The sequence below is a fragment of the Mobula birostris genome, chromosome 14 (assembly GCF_030028105.1).
Source record: "Mobula birostris isolate sMobBir1 chromosome 14, sMobBir1.hap1, whole genome shotgun sequence".
NCBI classification, from domain to species: domain Eukaryota; kingdom Metazoa; phylum Chordata; class Chondrichthyes; order Myliobatiformes; family Myliobatidae; genus Mobula; species Mobula birostris.
The window spans coordinates 59,002,589-59,023,613 of NC_092383.1; the positions used below are offsets into that span (position 1 = coordinate 59,002,589).

At 39.7% G+C, this 21,025-nt stretch overlaps 1 protein-coding gene across 8 annotated transcripts in view; it reads right to left on the reverse strand.

The window, feature by feature from the left end:
• Nucleotides 1–21,025, reverse strand: part of LOC140209923 (neuron navigator 1-like) — a 672,220-nt gene that overhangs the window by 42,932 nt on the left and 608,263 nt on the right. For 7 of the 8 annotated variants that reach the window (XM_072278589.1, XM_072278590.1, XM_072278587.1 and 4 more), the window contains 3 exons: nt 16,502–16,597; nt 8,945–9,113; nt 4,140–4,375 (listed from right to left, as the gene is read on the reverse strand). In XM_072278589.1, the coding sequence (XP_072134690.1) occupies nt 4,140–4,375; nt 8,945–9,113; nt 16,502–16,597 (501 nt within the window). The remainder of the gene's footprint in view (nt 1–4,139; nt 4,376–8,944; nt 9,114–16,501; nt 16,598–21,025) is intronic. The other variant, XM_072278591.1, reaches the window with a different exon arrangement.

Here is a 21,025-nt window from a genome sequence, read left to right on the forward strand (position 1 = left end):
ATATTGCCTCACCTACTCAGCTACACTGGATGTTGACAATGGACCACAAGACTTTGAAAAATATAGCTGCCAAATTAGCTCACAGGATTAAAAAAGTGAATGTGGAAGCTTGCTGTTTGAGATAAAATACACCTTTGACTCTACTGTAGATGAATTGAACACAAAGAAAAATAAATCTTCGTTCAAGCTCTTTGTATCTTCATATATAGGAATATACAGTGGATTCCAGTAAATTGGTCCATTGGTTAATCGGGGCAGCCACGTATTTGGGACAAATCACAACAGATATTAATCAAGAAAACTGGCAGGATTCCCTTTGTTTTTTGTGACACTATACTGCTTAATTGGGACAGCAGAACATTGCCAAACAGTTTCTCACTAGCGTCAATCATATGAAATTTCCTTTCTATAAGTGTATACCTCAGATAAATATTAAGTGGAGATTTGTGACAACTATGATTATATGATATATATGTACAGTATCTGAAATACATCTTATGGAAATGTTTGTTTGATGATGAAATTCAATAAAAATAAGTTACAAAAAAAAAGAGAAATTGTTTGGCAGTTAGACTGCCTTCTTGACCATTATATGTTACTGTTGATCTCATCCACCCAGTCTGCTGGAGCTGACATCATAGGCTTGGGCACTGGGGTATCAGGCCTACTGGCTACCCTCAGCTGGTTTAGCTCGCCTGCCAAAGGGGTGTGGCTGCTGTCGCATGCAGACAGCTACTTGGAGCCACAGATGAGAGCTGAGGGTCTGGTGGGGACCAAAGGCGAGTGAGCTGCCCCAGAATGGACACGACAAGCCTCTTCATCAGAGGAACTACCCCTTCCTGGACAATATTGTATCATTTCTTAATGCATGCATTACTAAATGACAATAAAAGAGGACGTGTCCTCATAATCTAAACTCATATGGGGCAGCATACAATGGATGAATTAATTCCTCCATTGATAACTATTAGGAACTAATACATAGTTTTATAGTACTGTAAAAGCATTGGTAGTGTTCTAATTTGTCCTGTATTTCACTTAAGTACATAATATGTTATTCAGTTAACTGGTGTTTGTATTTTTTATATCTTTATAATTATTTCCACAAAACTTCAGTTAATTGGGGCAGAGGTTTGTGTGTGTGTATACATACATGTATGCGTGCACGCACACAAACGCACAGTGGATTTCGGTTAATTGAGACACATTGGGCCAATTAAGCAGCTGCCCTAGTTAGCCAAAGTTTCAAGAACATAGTTAAAAAAGCATAAAAAAGACAAACTACCATTTAACTGAGTAATCAATTATACATTTAAATGAAATGCAAAACAAATTAGGACACTACCAATACTACTGTGTACTATAAAACTATGTATTGGTTCCTGATAATTATTAATGGAGGAATTCATCCAGTGTATGCTATGGTGTTCTTTAGATTAACTGTAAATTTGATTGGCCATCTTTATACAAATTGGCACAGTACTTACAAAGCCATCCCATGCTCTCATCCTGGCCTCTCTGACGACACGTCCATGATGTTAATGCGAGCATACCAACCACTGCTGAAAGTGGAGAAACTATCCAAGAGGACCTTCACCGCATGGCCTAAAGAAACAATCTCTATGCTTCAGGATTGGTTTGAACGCACCAATTGGCAGCAGGGGGCCACCACAAGCGGAGCAGACACAGACCTCGAGGAATATGCCTTACCGTCACAGACTCCATCACTAAATGTGTTTTCAACATTGGTACCTCCACAATGGTCATCTCACAGCCCAACTAGAAACTTGGCTAAACAGAGGCATGCTCTTTACTAAAAGCCCAGGATGCTGCCTTCAAATCCAGTGACAGAACAACTTTCAGAGTAGCTAGGAGAAACTTCACCTTAGGCATCAAGAGGGATAAAGCCCACCTTCGTAAAAAAAAAATTGTAGAACACCTTTCTGATAACGATCCCTGGCTTATGCGGCTGAGCATCAAAGGCATCACTGACTAATCAAGGAAAAACAGTATCGACTGTACCAGTGACGCCCTCTCTCCCTGATGCTCTGAACCATTATAATGCACACTTTGAAGCATGCAACTCCCCTTCTAACTGAGCTGCCACTGTCTGTAACAGCAGCAGACATGAGGAATCTGCAGAGAGTCAACACCAGTAAAGCGGCTGGGCCAGACACTATCCCAGACTGAGTACTCAGGGACTATGCTCACCGGCACACTGACATCTTCACAGACATTTTCAGCACTTCACTCATCCAGCCTGCTGTCTCCACATGATTTAAATCAGCCACCATCTTCCCTGAGCTCTAGCCTATAGCTTCAGAATTAAATGACTACCACCTGCTGGCACAGATGCTAATCATCATGAAGTGCTTTGAACGGTTGATAACAGCACATATCAAAAACTCCATTCCTGCCATGTTGGACTCTCACAATATGTCTAACAGCAGAAGCACTCTATGACAAATGCCTCTATCATTTGCTTGACCCTGACACACCTAGAAAACAAGGACACTTAAGCCAGAATGCTTTTTCTGGATTTCAGTTTGCCATTCAACACTATTGTCTTACAGAGCTTGGTGAACAATCTCCTACTTTTTGGTCTAAATACACCACTGTGCAGCGGGGTGTTGGACCTCCTAACCACAGACATCTGAACAATGACATTGTCAGATTCACTGATGACATTACAATGGTGGGGCTCAACACTCACAATAATGAGATGGCCTACAGAGAGGAGGTGGAAGAGCTCGAGGCCCGGTGCAAATAACCTCTTCTTTAACGTCAACAAAAGAGATGGTTATCCACTTCAGAACTCGCACCACTCACATGCATCAGCGGCATCTGTAACCAGTTTTAAACTCCTGGGAGCACACATCACAGACAACCTCCACTTTCTGAGGAGGCGGAAGAGAGCTTGATTATGCACATCCATACTCACGTCATTCTATAGATGCACAGCAGAGAGCACCCTGTCATGTTGCGTCACTGCATGGTAAGAAAACTGCTCGGCAGTGGACAGGTAGGCTCTATAAGGGGTAATTAAAACTGCCCAATGCATCTCCAGTACCAGTCTACCTGCCGTCATGGACATGTATATAGAAAAGTGCCGGACAACAGTCAGTAACATCATGAAGGATCCCACACATCATCCTGTTCATGGACTGTTTGTCCCACTCCCATCAGGGAAGAGGCTATGTAGCATCCACACCAGGATCACTAGACTCAAAAACAGTAACCTTCCCCAAATAGTAAGGCTGATCAACACCTCTAGCCACTAACTTCACCACTACTTTATTATTTTCTATCAGTCATCTTATGTACATTTTGGTGTGACTTTATGGACATGCAAACAAGCTACATAAAATATATAAGCTGTCTTATATTTACTATGTGTTTTTATTATTATTATTGTGTTCATTATATTTTCTGGGTTTTTTTGTGCTGCATTGGATCCAGAGTAACAATTATTTTGTTCTCCTTTACACTGTGTGCAGGAAACAACATTAAACAATCTTGAATCTAGAAAAGAACAAAACCAGTTCAGACACCTATTGCCTTCATACAATGTGTTTGATGATTGCATCCTCCAAATCTGCATTTTCATCATAACTTTCCAGATGATTGTCAACACCTTCAACTCCTTCGTAGGTCCTAACTTGCTGAAGTAGTGAAATCGTTTAGTTTTCACTCCTGGCCATTCCTGGCTTCTCCAGCCTAAATGCTTGAAACTGGCATGAGCAAAACTGTTCTGAATTGTCTTATTGCTTATTTCGCGCCAACTGTCACTGCTTTTTGAGCACAAACACACACAAATAACACTAATTAAAAACTGCTCGCTTGAAGCAGTGTATTGTCTAAAGTTCACACGTGCATGTGACTGCCGCTAGTTAGAAACTGTTTGGCAACAGTCACTTGTCAAAATAAGCTAAGGGAATCCAGTCTATTCTCTCAATTAGTTTTTGTTCTTTAAGAGTTATCCCAAATAAGCGACTTCTCAATTAACCAATGACGTAATTAACCAAAACACTCTGTTTGTGTGTGTGTGCGCGCGCGCGCATGCGCGTGCACACGCATTATAAAGGAAATGTAATAAATCATTCAAAATTACATATTGAAAAATAATATCTAAAAATTACCTTGCATGAATGTGTATCCATGTTAAATGTTACAATGATTTCATCCGTAACCTCCCGTCCTGACCTCTGAACCAAGTACTCAGCCAAACGAATGGACAAATAGGACTTGCCAGTCCCGCTAGGGCCTGACAAGATGAGCCTTCGATGTTTAAGCAGTAGACTGAGGTAATGCTGCATCATTGGCTTAGGAATGAGAGTTTCGAAAACCAAGCTGTCCACACTTTTTTCCTTCAATCCTGAAAGAAAGGACATTGGTTAATTCTCCAATTACACTGGTCATTACTAACAGTCAATGCATAAGGAAAATTTGGGAATCAAATTCCATCTGCCTGTAAAATTGAGATTTCCTAAGTCTAATGAGACCTATCTGTCCATCTTCTCCCCTCATTTGGATTCACCTATCACTTGCCAGCTCTTGCTCTGTCACCTCCTCCAAATTTTATACTGGCTTCACCCCTTCTTTTCTTTCCAGCCCTGAGAAAGGGTTGCAGCACAAAACATTGATAGTCCATTGCTGCTATACCTGCTAGTTCCTCCATCATTTTGTGTGTTGTCACATGTGTAATAGAAGTTTGAAATTGTGCAGTAATCAGTGAATATCCCTACTTCTGGCACTGCAATGGAAGGAAGGTGTGTGAAAGTCATTGCACTTAACATGCTAAGGAATTCCTGCACTTGTACTGGAAAAAAAACACAACCAGCTTCCAACAACCATTACCAAAGATGCTCTCTGATGTCTATGGATTTCAGTTTTTACTTCAACTCTTTATGAAAACATAGTCTTATTATCAAGGATTCTGATCCACACTTTTCATCACCTTTGACATAAAGGGAAAAAAATCTGTGCAGACTGTTCCTGGCAGAATCCAAATCTGGTGAGTAATTTGCACTTGACAGCCAAGGCCAACAATACTTTTCAAGGGTTTGCTGTTGTTTGACAGGACATTATTGGAATAGTAATGGTCCAGATAGGATTTGTCCTGTCTTCTGTGGTCTGTAGAGCCCTGTGTAACTTTCCTTTTGATTAGGTAAATGAGAATGCTATTAATGTACCGGAACAGATGGATTCGAAACATTGGTGTACATTCAGCATTATAGCTGAAATGCAAATAAAACTAACAGCCTTTCCTGCATTCTCTGTGTTGTCCTGCAGACCACTCTGCCTGTGACTTCATGCTTTGCTCATCAGTCTCACCCATAGACTCCTTCAGCTGTATCACCTGTCTCTTCGCCTCCTCTCTCACCATTAACCAAGGACCTCAACAGGTCTTCCAGGGAAGGACATGTTCCCTTGCACATCTTCCACCCTGGTCTACTGCATTCATTGGTCATGATGTGGCCTCCTGAACATTGGTGAAACCAAGTGTAGACTAAATGATCCTTCAGCAGTTCTGCCCATATCAGCCATCTCAGCTTCCGGCTGTGTGCATTTTTAACTCTTCTTCCTATTCTCACATTGACCCACTTGTCTTGCCACAAAGCAACCAAGTACAAATTTGAAGAATGAAATCTTATATTCCATATAGATAGTTTCTGAAATCCATCTATCAAATAAATGAACACTGTGTTTTCCAATTTCAGATAATCCACAGCCCCAGGGTTCTCACCACCCCACCCCCACACACTTGCCAGTCCACCTACTTTTATTCTCCTTCTGTTCACCTTTCTGCCTGTCATTTCCTCCTTATCTGGTTTCATCTACCACTTAACAGTGTCTATCCCCCTCCCACCCGCCACCATATTATAATGTATTGGTAATCTTTCCTGATCCCACACAATCCAGGTAGAGAGTTTTCAACCCAAAACCAGCAACTCACACCTTTTGTCTTCACAGATACTGCTTGACCCAAACAGCTCTTCCAGCATTCTGTTATTTTGATCCAGTTTTAGCACTTGCTGTCTCTTTTGTCTCTGGACTTTTTCTATCTCTGTTCTCATCAATTTAAAGCATTTTATTCATTAAAAATGAACTTTTTCAAATTAAACATCCTCACTAAAGTACTTGTGTACATTGTTAGGGATTATTTCATCAGGTCTCAGCTTAGTACATACCACCTTCTCTATATTTTCCTTAAAACATAACCTTTACACATCAAGAGCAAGAGAATAACTAGGGAAGGAAGGATCACTGAAGGATAAAAGAGGGAATGCTTGGAGACAGAGAATGGGTCAAGGTATTGCTTGAGTACTTTGCGCCGGGCGGTATTCACAAAGAAGAACACACAGGAGAGTGAGATCATGGAGCATGATAAAGTGCTGAGTCATTCTGAGATAAGGAAGGAGGTGCTGCTAGGTCTCTTGAGGAACCTTAATGTGGAAAAGTCCCCTGATCTGATGGGTTATACTCCAGGTTCTTGAGAGAGGCAAGAGATGACCTTGCTAGGGCCTTGACCAAGATCTTTATATTAATAATAATAATAATAATAAGTACTCTATTGATCCCAAGTGGGAAATTATTTCAGCAGCAACAGTTAAAAACACACTTAGCAATAATAGTAGTAATATTAACTAATAATAAAGTACAGAATGTAGATAATAATAATAATAATAAATAATAATAATAATAATAATGCTCGAACCACAGGTTGGGTCCTAGAGAACTGGTGAGTAGATAATGTTGTTCTCTTATGCAAGAAGAAAAATAGGGATAATGCTGATAGACCAGTAAGTCCCATATCATTGATAGAGAAGCTATTGGAAAAAATTCTTACGGATAGGATTCATGAGCATGTAGAAAAGCATGGCCTAATTAGGGGTGGTTAGTCTGGCTTTGTGTGAAGCAGATCAGGTCTTACTAACTTAATTGAACTTTTTGAGCAGGTGACAAAGGTGATCAATAAAATTAGAACCGTGGATGTTAGTGTAATGCCCTGATTAAGATAGTATTTCTACTGCCATGCTGTGAGGTATTTTTATTTTAGCAGTTTTCTGCAAGCAGTGTTCGTCCTGTTAGTAAGCTTCAGCTAAAGATAAAGAGCCATTTGCCCATTGGGATGCTATGGAAGATTTGAGAGAACTGGGCGGGATCAGATATCTGAAGGACAGTAGTCTGGTTTGGGGTCTTTGGCGAGGAGAAGCAGAGAAGGGCACCAAGGAAGACACTTGGAGGCTCCCATCCAAAGGAAAGATGGGTGGTTTCAGGGAGGAAGTGCAATACTTCTGAGTTAACAAGTTTGTTTGTGATGTTCTTCAAGGGAAATTCATCCTGGGAACTCAGCAGGGTGAGTAAAATTTAACATTCAATTACTAAAGAATTGAGCTCCAACGTTAATGTGCACATTTTTTTTCTGTTGTGTTTGTTAAAGTTGAAATATTGGTAAATATACTGATTTGTAATTTTATGCCGGTGTACAATCTGTTATTTCCTGGCAAATGATAATTTTGCATGGGGCAGTACTTACACAGCATTCACCACAATTAATGTTTCCTTGCCGGAACATTCCAACTTTCCTAATTGGTTCAACCTAACATGTATGCTTATTGGATACATAAAAGTGGCTTTCTCACTGGCACCCAGGGTAGCTAACAAGCCCGGTGAGAGGGTTACATTAGTAAGCCATTCAATAAAGTCCCTTATGGTAACTCATCCAAAGGATTAAAATGCATGAAATCCACGGTGATTTGGCAGTTTCTATTCAGAATTTGCTTGCCCATGAAAGATAGTGGATAGTAGTCCAATGCTCTTATTCTGGCTGGAGGTCTGTGACTTGTGGTGCTCTGCAAAGATTGGTATTGGGACCTCTGCTGTTTGTGATATGTACAAATGACTTGGATGAAAATGTGGGTAAGTGGGTTACTAAGTTTGCAGATGGCAAAAAGATTGGTGGCATTTCTGTCGTTGTGCCAAAGGATGCAGTTGGATATGTATCAGCTGCAGATGTGACCAGAGAAATGGAAGAAAGAGTTTAATCCATGTAAGTACTTTAGAACATCAAATGTAAAGGGAAGGTACAGTTAGAAGTGCAGAGGGATCTTGGAGCCCAACTCCATAGGTTCCAAAAACTGGATGCACAAGTTGATAGTGTGGCAAAGAAGGTATAAGAGATTAGTCGAGGTATTGTGTTCAAAAAGCAGGAAGAGACAGGTATGTAGCAGATTGAAAGCTATGGTTAAGACTGCATATGGAGTGTTGCAGTCAATTCTAGTCACACCATTATAGGAAGAATGTGGAAGTTAAGGAGAGAATGCAGAAGTTTACCAGAACTTTGCTTGGATTGGAGAGCTTGCGGTATAAGAAGTTGGACAAATGAGGGTTGTTTTGTCTGGAGCGCCAGAGGCAGGGGGGAGATCTGATGAAAAATTTCTAAAATTATGAGAGTCATAGATAAAGTAGACAGCTGGTACTCCCCCCCCCCAGGTTTAAAATATTTAATGCTAGAGGTGTGCATTTAAAGATGAGAAAGGGAAATTTGAAGAGATGTGTAAAGCAGGTTTTTTGTTTACACAGAGAGTCGGGGGGGGGGGTCAGGAATGCACTACCATGGAATGGTGGAGACAGATACAACAGAGGCATTTAAGAGGCTCTTAGATGGGCACGTGAATATGCAGGGAATGGAGCTATATTAATCACGTGCCGAGATAAGGGATTAGTGTCATTAGCTTAATTAGACTGACACAATATCATGGGGCCAAAGGGCCTATTCCTGTTCGGTACTGTTTTAAGTTCTATGTTCATTATAATAGCCATTTTATTTCACACCAAGAAACCCTAACAGTGAATCAAGAATCATAAAATTTTCATGAACTAATTATTAAAAGCAGTGGGTAAATGCTTGAAGCTTCCTTATAATTTTTTTTCCACTAACCTTTCAAAGTTACAGCAAAGCTGATGGCTTCCTTTCCCATGTATCTGTAGGGCAGCAGCTCTGGTGGATCAGTTCCAAACACACGTTTCACACGATCAACGGCATAACTGTAGATGGCATCTGTACTCAACCCCAGACAAGAAACTGGGTCCACTTTCGTAATGTAGTCCTATTGGACAGGTGTAAACATAAGGCCGGAAGACATGGAAACAGAATTAGGCCTTTTGGCCACTGAGTCTACTCCGCCACTTGACCTTGGCTGAATGCCAGTCTCCCGCCCTCTCCCTGTGTCCCTTAAACCCTTACTTTGCAAAATTTGACTGATTTTACTGAATATTTTGCTTATCTTACCTAAATTTCTATGGTCATCTGTTTTCTTCCTCATGGTAATCATATAAAATGAAAAAAAAATACTGTGCCCCAGTTTAGTTTTTAAAAATAAAATTTGTGCACTTCTACTTGTTTCTATATTTTCTACTTGTGTATTTCCTTGAATTTTGTAAAACAAGTTCAAGCACAAAGAAAAAGTAGAAGAGAAAAATTGCAGAGTACATGCATGGACAGTTGAACTTGGAATCTTTTCTAACAAGGAAATGCAATAAGAAAATTATTCCTCTTTAAAAAAACACCAATTAAAGTTCAGATCAATTGCAGGCAACATAGTTCAGTAATGGTACGAGACCTTAAAGAAAGGTCTGTATTGGCAGTGAGCAGGATGACATGGTGGGACACATCTGTTATATGAAGAGAATAAAAAAGGATTGTGCTCTTTGGAATACAGAAGTTAAAAAGAGATTTGGTGAAGATATTGAAGATCATCAAGAGTATCTGTGATGTAGGAGTGGCAAAACTGAGGGTCCCCGAGTAGAAAAATCAGAAACCTGATAAAAAGTACTGGCAAGACAACAATGGATCACATAAATTATTTCTTGTTTTTACAAATTTCCTTTTATTCACATGGAATGTACTGTTTAGATGATGATGGACCATACAATCTGTAATATCGAAAAGAAAATAATTACAGGGCTGAAGGGTAAAACAGGAATCTAGGATTAATTGGACCTGCTACAGGTGTGATGGGACAATTGGCCTAGGTTTTTATCACATTATTGTACATTCCTGTGACCTTAGTCTTTAGTAGATCAGGTTCGCAAACTATATGAGAATAGGGTAAAACAAAAAAATTCCAAGCAAGGCTCTAAAAATAACCCAGAGATGAAATTCAGCATTGTAATGCACATTATTAATGGTATGTTGCAAGTTTCTACAGTTCCTAAAGCATAACAATGTGTTGACACTTGTTTTTAAAGTGCTGTGAAGTTGAACTTTAACACAAACAACATTCTTTAATGAGGAGAGACAAAGTTCTGAATGTTACTCATTCTCTATCAACAGAAAGATGACGACTAGTTTTCATGCGGTTATGCTCAAAAAATCAGATCACAAACACTCTATAAACTTATGTAGCTGTATTATAACTTCACACAAATATTGGGAATTTCACACATTCTACACAATTAGTGCCTTGGAAACATAGTGCACTGCATCCTTTGTGGTGGTTTGACACATGAGTCGACAAAGGAAGGGGGGAGTCAGTGACTTTCCACAGTGGTTTCTTCCAAGAAAGTTTTGTCATTCATACCTACATAACACACTCCAACATCACTTTCCTTGCAGGTGGGCTATTTTATAGAGAAGATATACCCCTTTTAAAAATTCTCAATCTTGTTTTCAAATCTCTCGCTAAGTTCACGTCTCATGTAGGGCAGTGTCCTGGTGTCACGTATTATTTTTAATGCTCCGCTGAAGCATTTCAGAGCTTTTTTTTATATATATAAACAGCATTGAACAAAATATAAGATGTTATTGTCAATGATGGGATCATTATCACTATTTAGAAAAGCGTTCTTGCGGCCGACAGACCTATCAACGATGCAAGAGGTTAATGGGGAACATGGACCAGAGCCAGATCTTTCAGTAGGTTTTGTATTATGCTACTGAGAAGTGCAAAAGTTCAACTTAAATAACATCATGACGAGGTCATGGCTAGAGTGAACTCCTGCCTCAGCAAGGACCTGGACCCTTTGCAATTTGCTTATTGCCACAATAGGTCAAATGTAGACACAATCTCAATAGCTCTCCACACGGCTTTAGATCACCTGGACAACACAAACACCTACGTCAGGATGCTGTTCATCATCTACAGCTCAGCACTCAGTACCATCATTCTCATAATCCTGATTGAGAAGTTGCAGAACCTGGGCCTCTGCACCTTCCTCTGCAATTGGATTCTAGACTTCCTAACCGGAAGACCACAGACTGTGCAGATTGGTGATAACGTATCCTCCTCGCTGACGATCAACACTGGCGCACCTCTGGGGTGTGCGCTTAGCCCACTGCTCTACTCTCTGTATACACATGACTGTGTGTCTAGGCATTGCTCAAATGCCAGCTACAAATTTGCTGACAATACAGCCATTGTTGGTAGAATCTCAGGTGGTGACAAGAGGGTGTACAGGAGTGAGAGATGCCAACTAGTGGAATGGTGTCGCAGTAACAACCTGGCACTCAACGTCAGTAAGATGAAAGAGCTGATTGCGGACTTCAGGAAGGGTAAGGTGAAGGAACACATACCAATCCTCATAGAGGGATCAGAAGTGGAGAGAGTGAGCAGTTTCAAGTTTCTGGGTGTCAAGATCTCTGAGGATCTAACCTGGTCCCAACATATCGATGTAGTTATAAAGAAGGCAAGACAGCAACTATACTTTATTAGGAGTTTGAAGAGATTTGGCATGTCAAAAAATACATTCAAAAACTTCTATAGTTGTACCATGGAGAGCATTCTGACAGGTTGCAACACTGACTGGTATCGAGGGGCTACTGCACAGGACCAAAAAAAACTGCAGAAGGTTGTAAATCTTGGTCAATGTCTCCCATCCACTACATAATGTACTGGGTGGGCACAGGAGTACATTCAGCCAGAGACTCATTCCACCGAGATGCAACACAGAACATCATAGGAAGTCAGTCCTGCCTGTGGCCATCAAACTTTACAACTCCTCCCTTGGAGGGTCAGACACCCTGAGCCAATAGGCTGGTCCTGGACTTATTACATAATTTACTGGCATAATTTACATATTACTATTTAACTATTTATGACTCTATTACTATTTATTATTTATGGTGCAACTGTAACGAAAACCGATTTCCCCCAGGATCAATAAAGTATGACTATGACTATGACTAAATCTAGTCAGCTCCATCTTGGCTACTAGCCTACAAAGTACCTAGGACATCATCAGGGAGGGTGTCTCAGAAAGGCAGCGTCCATTATTAAGGACCTCCAGCAACCAGGGCATGCCCTTTTTTCACTGTTACCATCAGGTAGGAGGCACAGAAGCCTGAAGGCACACACACAGCAATTCAGGAACAGCTTCTTCCCCTCTGCCATCCGATTCCTGAATGGACTTTGAACCTTTGGGCACAACCTCACTTTTTTTTAATATACAGTATTTCTGTTTTTGCTCATTTTAAAAAACTATTCAATATACATATACTGTAATTGATTTACTTGTTTATTATTATTATTTTTATTATGTTTTCCTGATCTATATTATGTATTGCATTGAACTGCTGCTGTTAAGTTAACAAATTTCACGTCACATGCCGGTGATAACAAACCTGATTCTGCTATCTGTGCATTGGCTAATTCCAGTACATAAAACAGTCAACTCCTAGATAATGTTAAAAAATAGTCAAAAGTTTTTAAAATGTGTCCCACGTTTTGAGAAATATAACAGTTCTGAGAATGGTTGCAATTAATAGAAAGGTGCAGAAAGATTCATTTGATCTCATTATGTGCCAACTTAGCGGGAAAGGCCAGATTTTTGAACATTTACCAAGAAATCAGTACACAGAGTACTGTAAACAATAAAACCATATATATCCCGAGCACAATTATTTGCTGTGCTATTTTGATTAAATTCTTGAAATTTAGGCTCATCAGATACATTTCAGAAAATCCTTGGTTAACCTACAGAATGTTACTAGGAATAAAGTTTCATTTTGTTCCTGATAATGGTTTTCAATATTATGATCACTAATGCTAAGGTGACTCACTGTTCTGAGTTTACCAAGCACCATTTTATTTTAGCATTTGCCCAGGTTCCAATCAGTGGGAAGAGGATCCAATGATCTTGACCAATTCAGCTATTTCTACCGTTCCTTTCTGTAGTATAGGATGCTTTTAACATATAGTTTACATTTCTGAATGGACAATGAACCTCACAATTATTTTTTCTCTCTTTTGGCACTACTTATTTATTTTTAAAAAATATATTTCTTATTGTAATTTATAGTTTTTTTATTATGTATAATAACCATAAAACAATTACAGCACAGAAACAGGTCATCTCGGCCCTTCTAGTCCATGCCAAACACTTACTCTCACTTAGTCCCACCGACCTGCACTCAGCCCATAACCCTCCATTCCTTTCCTGCCCCTATAGCTATCCAATTTAACTTTAAATAACAATATTGAACCTGTCTCTACCACTTCTACTGGAAGCTCGTTCCACGCAGCTACCACTCTCTGAGTAAAGAAATTCCCCCTCATGTTACCCTTAAACTTTTGCCCCCTCTCAACTCATGTCCTCTTGTTTGAATCTCCCCCACTCTCAATAGAAAAAGCCTATCCACGTCAACTGTATCTATCCCCCCTCATAATTTTAAATACCTCTATTAAGTCTCCCCTCAACCTTCTTTGCTCCAAAGAATAAAGACCCAACTTGTTCAACCTTTCTCTGTAACTTAGATGCTGAAACCCAGGTAACATTCTAGTACATCTTCTCTGTACTCTCTCTATTTTCTCGACATCTTTCCTATAATTCGGTGACCAGAACTGTACACAATACTCCAAATTTGGCCTTACCAATGCCTTGTACAATTTCAACATTACATCCCAACTCCCATACTCAATGCTCTGATTTATAAAGGCCAGCATACCAAAAGCTTTCTTCACCACCCTATCCACATGAGATACCACCTTCAGGGAATTATGCACCATTATTCCTAGATCCCTCTATTCTACTGCATTCTTCAATGCCCTACCATTTACCATGTACGTCCTATTTTGATTAGTCCTACCAAAATGTAGCACCTCACATTTATCAGCATTAAACTCCATCTGCCATCTTTCAGCCCACTCTTCTAACTGGCCTAAATCTCTCTGCAAGCTTTGAAAACCTACTTCATCATCCACAACTCCACCTATCTTAGTATCATCTACATACTTACTAATCCAATTTACCACCCCATCATCCAGATCATTAATGTATATGACAAACAACATTGGACCCAGTACATAGATCCCTGAGGCACACCACTAGTCACCAGCCTTCAATCTGACAAACAGTTAGATCCACCACTACTCTCTGGCGTCTCCTATCCAGCCACTGCTGAATCCATTTTACTACTTCAATATTAATACCTAACGATTGAACCTTCCTAACTAACCTTCCATGTGGAACCTTGTCAAAGGCCTTACTGAAGTCCAAATAGACAACATCCACCGCTTTACCCTCGTCAACTTTCCTAGTAACCTGTTCAAAAAATTCAATAAGATTTGTCAAACATGACCTTCCACTCACAAATCCATGTTGACTGTTCCTAATCAGACCTGTCTATCCAGATAGTTATATATACCACTAATAAACAGTATTGTAATGTACTATTGTACAAACAACAAATTTCACGACATATGCCACTGATTCCTTCTGACCCAGGTGACTTCCAATGTTAAGTAACATTCTTCCTCTTTATATTCATAAATTTGTTTTCTTTTAATATCATCTTCACAAAGTTACTTCCTTTGTGAAGGTGGTTGTAAGCTATTAATTCAGTACTTTGCTTCTATATGAAGATATTTCCTCGGGTCTTTATTAAGCAGAGACAGATAACCTTTTACTATATTCATAATATTTGTCTTATAAAGTTTACTGCCTCCTCTCCTGCACTAACTTTTAAATTCCTTTCTATCCATAACATAAACTCTTGTGTCTTCTTATGATACATGTCACACTACCCTTCAACAGCAGATTAGAATTGGATACTTTAACTTTTCCCGTCATAGGAAAACATCCAGTTTCTATCTCCTCATAGAATGTTTTACTTTCCTTTGTTACTGCTTACACCTTAATTGCCACATCCAATTTAGCTATGATGCATCCTACTTCAAATCATTGGAATTATCTTCTTTGGTCTCTCCATAATTATTATAAGTCAAATTCTGAAGAGCTCAATAATAGGATGGTGATCACACAGCACTTGCCCAAATTAATTCATAAAAACAGAATCTAAATTGCTGAATTGGACTCAGGTTGATTGAGACATTTTTTTAGTCTACACATTCTATACTTAGCATTATGCTTTTCCGAAATTATACTCAGTTACAAAATGTTCCCATTGTTACTACCATCCATTTCTTTCACACCATTGAATTTTGCTCTCAATATTTTTCATCTATCTTCTCCTTTGAGTTAGGAGTTTCCACTAAGGCCAAACAGATATGGTCCTGGGAACACCTTTCAGTTTATAACAGCCCCTTCCTCTTTCCCCTTCCCTGTTTGGTAACCATTTTGGACCTTGAATCAACCATGTCTTTATTAGTGCTGCTATCAAAATGACACAAGGAAGTGTAAACTGCAGCTTGTGGACTTCATTGCTATCACTGATAAGATAACTGAATTACAAGGCAGTGTAAATGGAATACTACTTCATACTGTTAAAATGTATAAGCTTGCTTTCAAGAGTTTTCCATGAGAAAAATACTCTAAAACCTACGCTGCTTAGTTATAACAGAACTTGAAAGTTCATTTGTGCAAAAATCAGTGGCATGCATTAGCAAAGGAAAGCACAGGAGAAAATGTCTTTTTATCACCCTTGCAAAATAAGCAATCAATGTTTCAGGTCGAGATGTTGATCATTTATTTCCCTCCATAGATCCTGCCTGACTTGCCCAGTTCCTCCAACATTTTGCGTGTGCTGCCCTGAAGTTCTAAGGAAGGGTTTTTCAAATAGGGGTCTCCTAGGTCCAATTTCTCCATTGCATGTGCCCAGCAACTGAATTAGAAACTCAAGTCTTCAGGTATTTTGGGTGCTGGTGACATTATGTTCACTAAAAATGATAACTAATCTTAGTTGAAATTAGAATAAGATTAAGTTTTTATACATCTTCTGTGGCCTAACCAGTGGTCATTAAAAGGGTTTCAGGTAAAAATAACTTATTTTTAGAATCAGTAGAGGGCATTCTTTTCTTGCCAAGGTCCAGTACAATACTGTAGAGTGAAGCTAGTTGAGGTTTGTTTCCCTCTAATAATATCTTTTCAAAATATCTTGTGAGCCAGTTTGGCTTGTAAAGTGGTCAGTTCTTAAAAAGTTATTGCTAGTGAGCTGTGTCAGGAGATTGATAATTATCTGCATAACATTGGTCTAATGTACAGAAACCTTTTACCCAGTATGCTCATTTCAGCACATAACCCATAATCATGTGAAGCATACCTTAAATAGCTGGCAGATAGCTCCATCTAAAGTAGTCCAGTCAGTTGTTCCACTTACTTTGACGGAACCAATGAAAAACTCTTGCTGTTTTGTGGTCTGTTTGGAAATAAACAAATATGATGAGTTTCATATCTGTAAACTTGCTGGATTTTTTAAAAACACATTTTCTGACAAACATATTTGTTTAGCAACTGGAAATTAAATATGCAAGGAGAAAAGGTGGATCTACTCCAGAGTTCTAACTCATGAAGTTCACAACAGCTGCAAAAATATAAATTGAAACTTGGGATCACTTAAGCAATGGATGTTTTTAGAATCAGGGAAAAGAAAGAAAAGGAAGTCCATGGGTGATGTGGGATTGCTCATTTATCTCTGAGATAAGTAAAAGTTTCTTTATACAGAGAGCTATGGAGAGTTGTAGATGTACACCCACTAAATACACTCAAGGTTCAGAATCAGAGATTTTTGAATACTTGAGAAAGCAAATTGGGAATGATGCACGAGTGAGTTATCAAACACTGGATGAGAGCTGGAAAGACAAGATAAGGTATTTTCTCAGCATGTCTAAATATAAGTTTGCATAGATACAAGTTCCTCAACATTACAATGAGAAGCTATGCTAAGAGACATGCACATAGTGTGGTAATGTCTTTATGGTAACACTCACAACATGCTGGAGGAACTCAGCAGGTCGGGCAGCATCCGTGGAAACGTTTCGGGCTGGAATCCTTCGTCAGGACTGAAGAGGTGGGGGGAGGGTGGGAAGGAGAAGGCTGGTAGGTTCCAAGTGAAAAACCAGTAAGGGGAAAAGATAAAGGGGTGGGGGAGGGGAAGCAGGAAGGTGATAGGCAGGAAAGGTGAAGAAGGAATAGGGGAAAACACAATGGGTAGTAGAAGGAGGTGGAACTATGAGGGAGGTGACAGGCAGCTGGGGGAGGGGGCAGAGTGAAATAGGGATAGGGGAAGGGGGGGAGGGAACTACCGAAAGTTGGAGAATTCTATGTTCATACCAAGGGGCTGGAGACTACCTAGACAGTATATGAGGTGTTGCTCCTCCAACCTGAGTTTAGCCCCATCATGACAGTAGTGGAGGCCATGTATGGACATATCTGAATGGGAATGGGAAGCAGAGTTGAAGTGGGTGGCTACCGGGAGATCCTGTCTGCTGTGGCAGACGGAGTGGAGGTGCTCGATGAAGCAGTCCCCCAATCTGCATCGGGTATCTTTCCCCTTACTAGTGTTTCAGTTGGAACCTACCAGCCTTCTCCTTCCCACCCTCCCCCCACCTTCTTTATAGGGTCTCTGCCCCTTCCCTCTTCAGTCCTGACGAAGGGTTCTGGCCCGAAATGTTGACTGATCGTTTCCACGGATGCTGCCTGACCTGCTGAGTTCCTCCAGCGTGCTGTGAGTGTTGCTTTGACCCCAGCATCTGCAGATTACATTGTGTTTATAACATCATTATGGTGCTTCCCATATTATGCAGGGAATTGCCATAAAAAAAATACAAATGAACCATGGATATTGTTCATTCTACCAGCGTGGCAGTGGCTAAGAAATTTCCTCCATCTCAAAAAAAAGTGTTAAAATGGTTTACACAGGGACCCAAAGGTCATGTTGCAGTACAAGATAACACATGTAAAATAGACAGGTGCTGCACTTGAGAAGCATGAGCTCATGTAAGTCAAGGGATGACCTTGAAATGGGTTCAGAATAAGAAGACCATATTTGCTTGAGGGGTGGAGAGACAGTCATGGATGGTCATGTTGCTGGGGTAAATAAATAGACCAGGGCATGATACTGGATGGAGATCAAATGGAGTATATAGCAGTAAGGATGTATTGGTAAAAGCAGTGGGTACAGTTGGCAGATGGAAAAAAAGTGAAAAGTAAAAGTTTTATCCTGATGGAAGACCAGATGTTGGACTCGAGTACAACAGAACAGGTAAGGCTGGTCCCATTTAAATAATGACAAATCATACCTTAATTATCCTATTAAGAACTACTTCTATGTATATGAACTACTTCAGTCATGCTGAACATTGTTCATTATACATGTTTGACATTATTGTGCAGAGCTGATAATCTCTGAGAATTCTACTATATTCACTACATTGATGTGACCTGATGTAGACTGGGGATTGCTTTGTTGAGCACCTCAGCTCCATCCATAAAATGCAGAATTTTTCAGTGGCCAGTCATTTCAATTTCTATCCCAATTCCCTTTCTGACATGCTGGTCCATGGCCTTCTCTCCTACCACAATTTGGCCACTCTGTAGGTAGGAGGAGCAACACCACATATTCTGTCTTGGCATGAACATCTATTTCCACAACTTACAGTAATTTTTAATCCCCCTCCTCCTTCCCTTTTCTTCATTTTCTACTCTGGCCTCTTACCTTTCTCTTCACCTGCCCACCAACTCCTCCAGGTGCCCCTCCTCTTTCCCTTTCCTCTATGATCCATCTCTCCACTCCTATCAGATTCATTCTTCCCCAGCCCTTTGCCTTTTCCACTTATCAACTCCCAGATTCTTACTTCACCCCCCTCTCACCTGGCTTCACCTATCACCTGCTAGCTTGTCCTTCTCTCCTTCCCCCCACCTTCTAATTCTGTCTTCTTCTCCTTTCTTTTCCAGTTCTGAAGAAGGGTCTTGGCCCAAAACATCAACTGTTTATTCACTTCCAAATATGTTGTCTGACCTGCTGTGCTCCAGCAGCATTTTGTGTGTGTTGTGTGAATCTCTGAGAATTTGCAAGTTCTGCCAACCAGAAACATCAAGCAAATTCATAGCTTTCATTTGAAACATCTGCTGAATTCTGCGTTGCCCTAGTTAAATCAGAAAAAGTTAGGTCAATTGTTTGTGCAAAAGTATCCTACCAAATATGGACTGGTAGACCCTCTAGCTAATCATAATGTCTTCAGTTGACATTAACCAGTTTTGATTTTGTCATCAAATTTCAGGGAGTTCTTCAAAAGTTCATATTAGTATCATTCTTATAAAATAATCACATGTAATGAGGTAAATAAGAAGACCGACGAAGGCAAGAGTGTAAATGTCACCTATAGGGACTTCAGTAAATCATTGACATAAAAGGCTGGTTCACAAGATAAAGTCACAAGGATTCCAATGTGAGCTTTCTAATTGAATCCAAAATTAGCTTGGTGATAGGAGGCAGAGGGTAGTGGTGTAAGGGCACTTTTTTGATTGAGTATATGATTAATAATGTACTAAAAGGATCTACAAATGTTTGTATTTTGGGAATCTTATTGTTTGTGATATAAATTAACAAACTGTATTTGAATGTAAGAAATGCTATTATTAACTTTATGGCTGACATGAAAATGAACAGTGTCGATAATGAAGAAGATTGTTCACATCTACAGCATGGTAGAGATCAGATAGAAAGTTGTATGGAAGACTTAATGCTGACTGGTGTGAAGTGATGCATTTTTGAGATCAAATAGAGGTAGGACATATGCAGCAAACGTCCAGAGGTTAAGGAATGTTGATGAACTGAGATATCTTTGCCTTCGCAGTTTGGCTCATAAAATATAAAGGGAGATAATATGGTAACTTTACCAAACACTGGATAGTCCACACTAGCAGTCCTGTGTACAATGTTGGTTGCCACACTATAGAATGTGATTGAACTAGAAAGTGGTGAGAACATTTGGATTGAAGGACTTCAGTTACGTGGAGAAACTGGTTAGATAGGGTTTGTTTTCCCTAGAGAGAAAGAGGCTGAGAGATGATCTGGTGGAGATATATAAAATTATTAGCAGCATAGGTAGGGTAAATAGATAATTATTTTCCACGCAGTAGAGGCTATCAAAAGAGGTGTGAGGAGAGAGGAAGAAGTTTTAAAAAGAATGTGAGAGGAAAGCTTATTTAAAAAGAGTGGTTGATAAGTGGAATATGCTGACAGAGGAGGTGGTGGGATCAAGTACAGTTACTATGTTTAAGAATCATTTAAATAAGCAAGGCATAGAAGTTATGAACCTAATGCAAGCAAATAGGATTAACATGAGCAAAAAGATCAACATGGGCCTCATAGGCCAAATGGCTTGCTTCTGTGATGTAAAACTCAACTGAAACAAAGTTAAATACTTGTGATTGGCTGGGGAGAAAAAAATGAGCACTTTTTGCTCAATTAAATTGTCTAATTTTAACTGTGGCCGGAACTATGGAAAGACACATCCCAATTTTTCTTTATAATGAAAAAGAAGGAACTGTGCAAGGCCAAAGGGTTTGGCTGCATAGGCATGTGACTCATTGAAACACAGAATAGATAAACAAAAAGAAAACAGAGAACTTGTTGGAACACTGACATTAATTGCAAGGGACTGGAACACAGAGGGCGGGAAGTGCTGCTTCTCTACCTTATTATTCTCTGGTCAGACACTGTCTAAAGTATTATTTTGATTTTGGCAATGCTCCTCATATGAGGATATTTAAAAAGACAATTCATCAGAAATATGAAGGCTTTAAAAGTACTAAAATCTGCAGACAGGTTGTTTAAACTTGG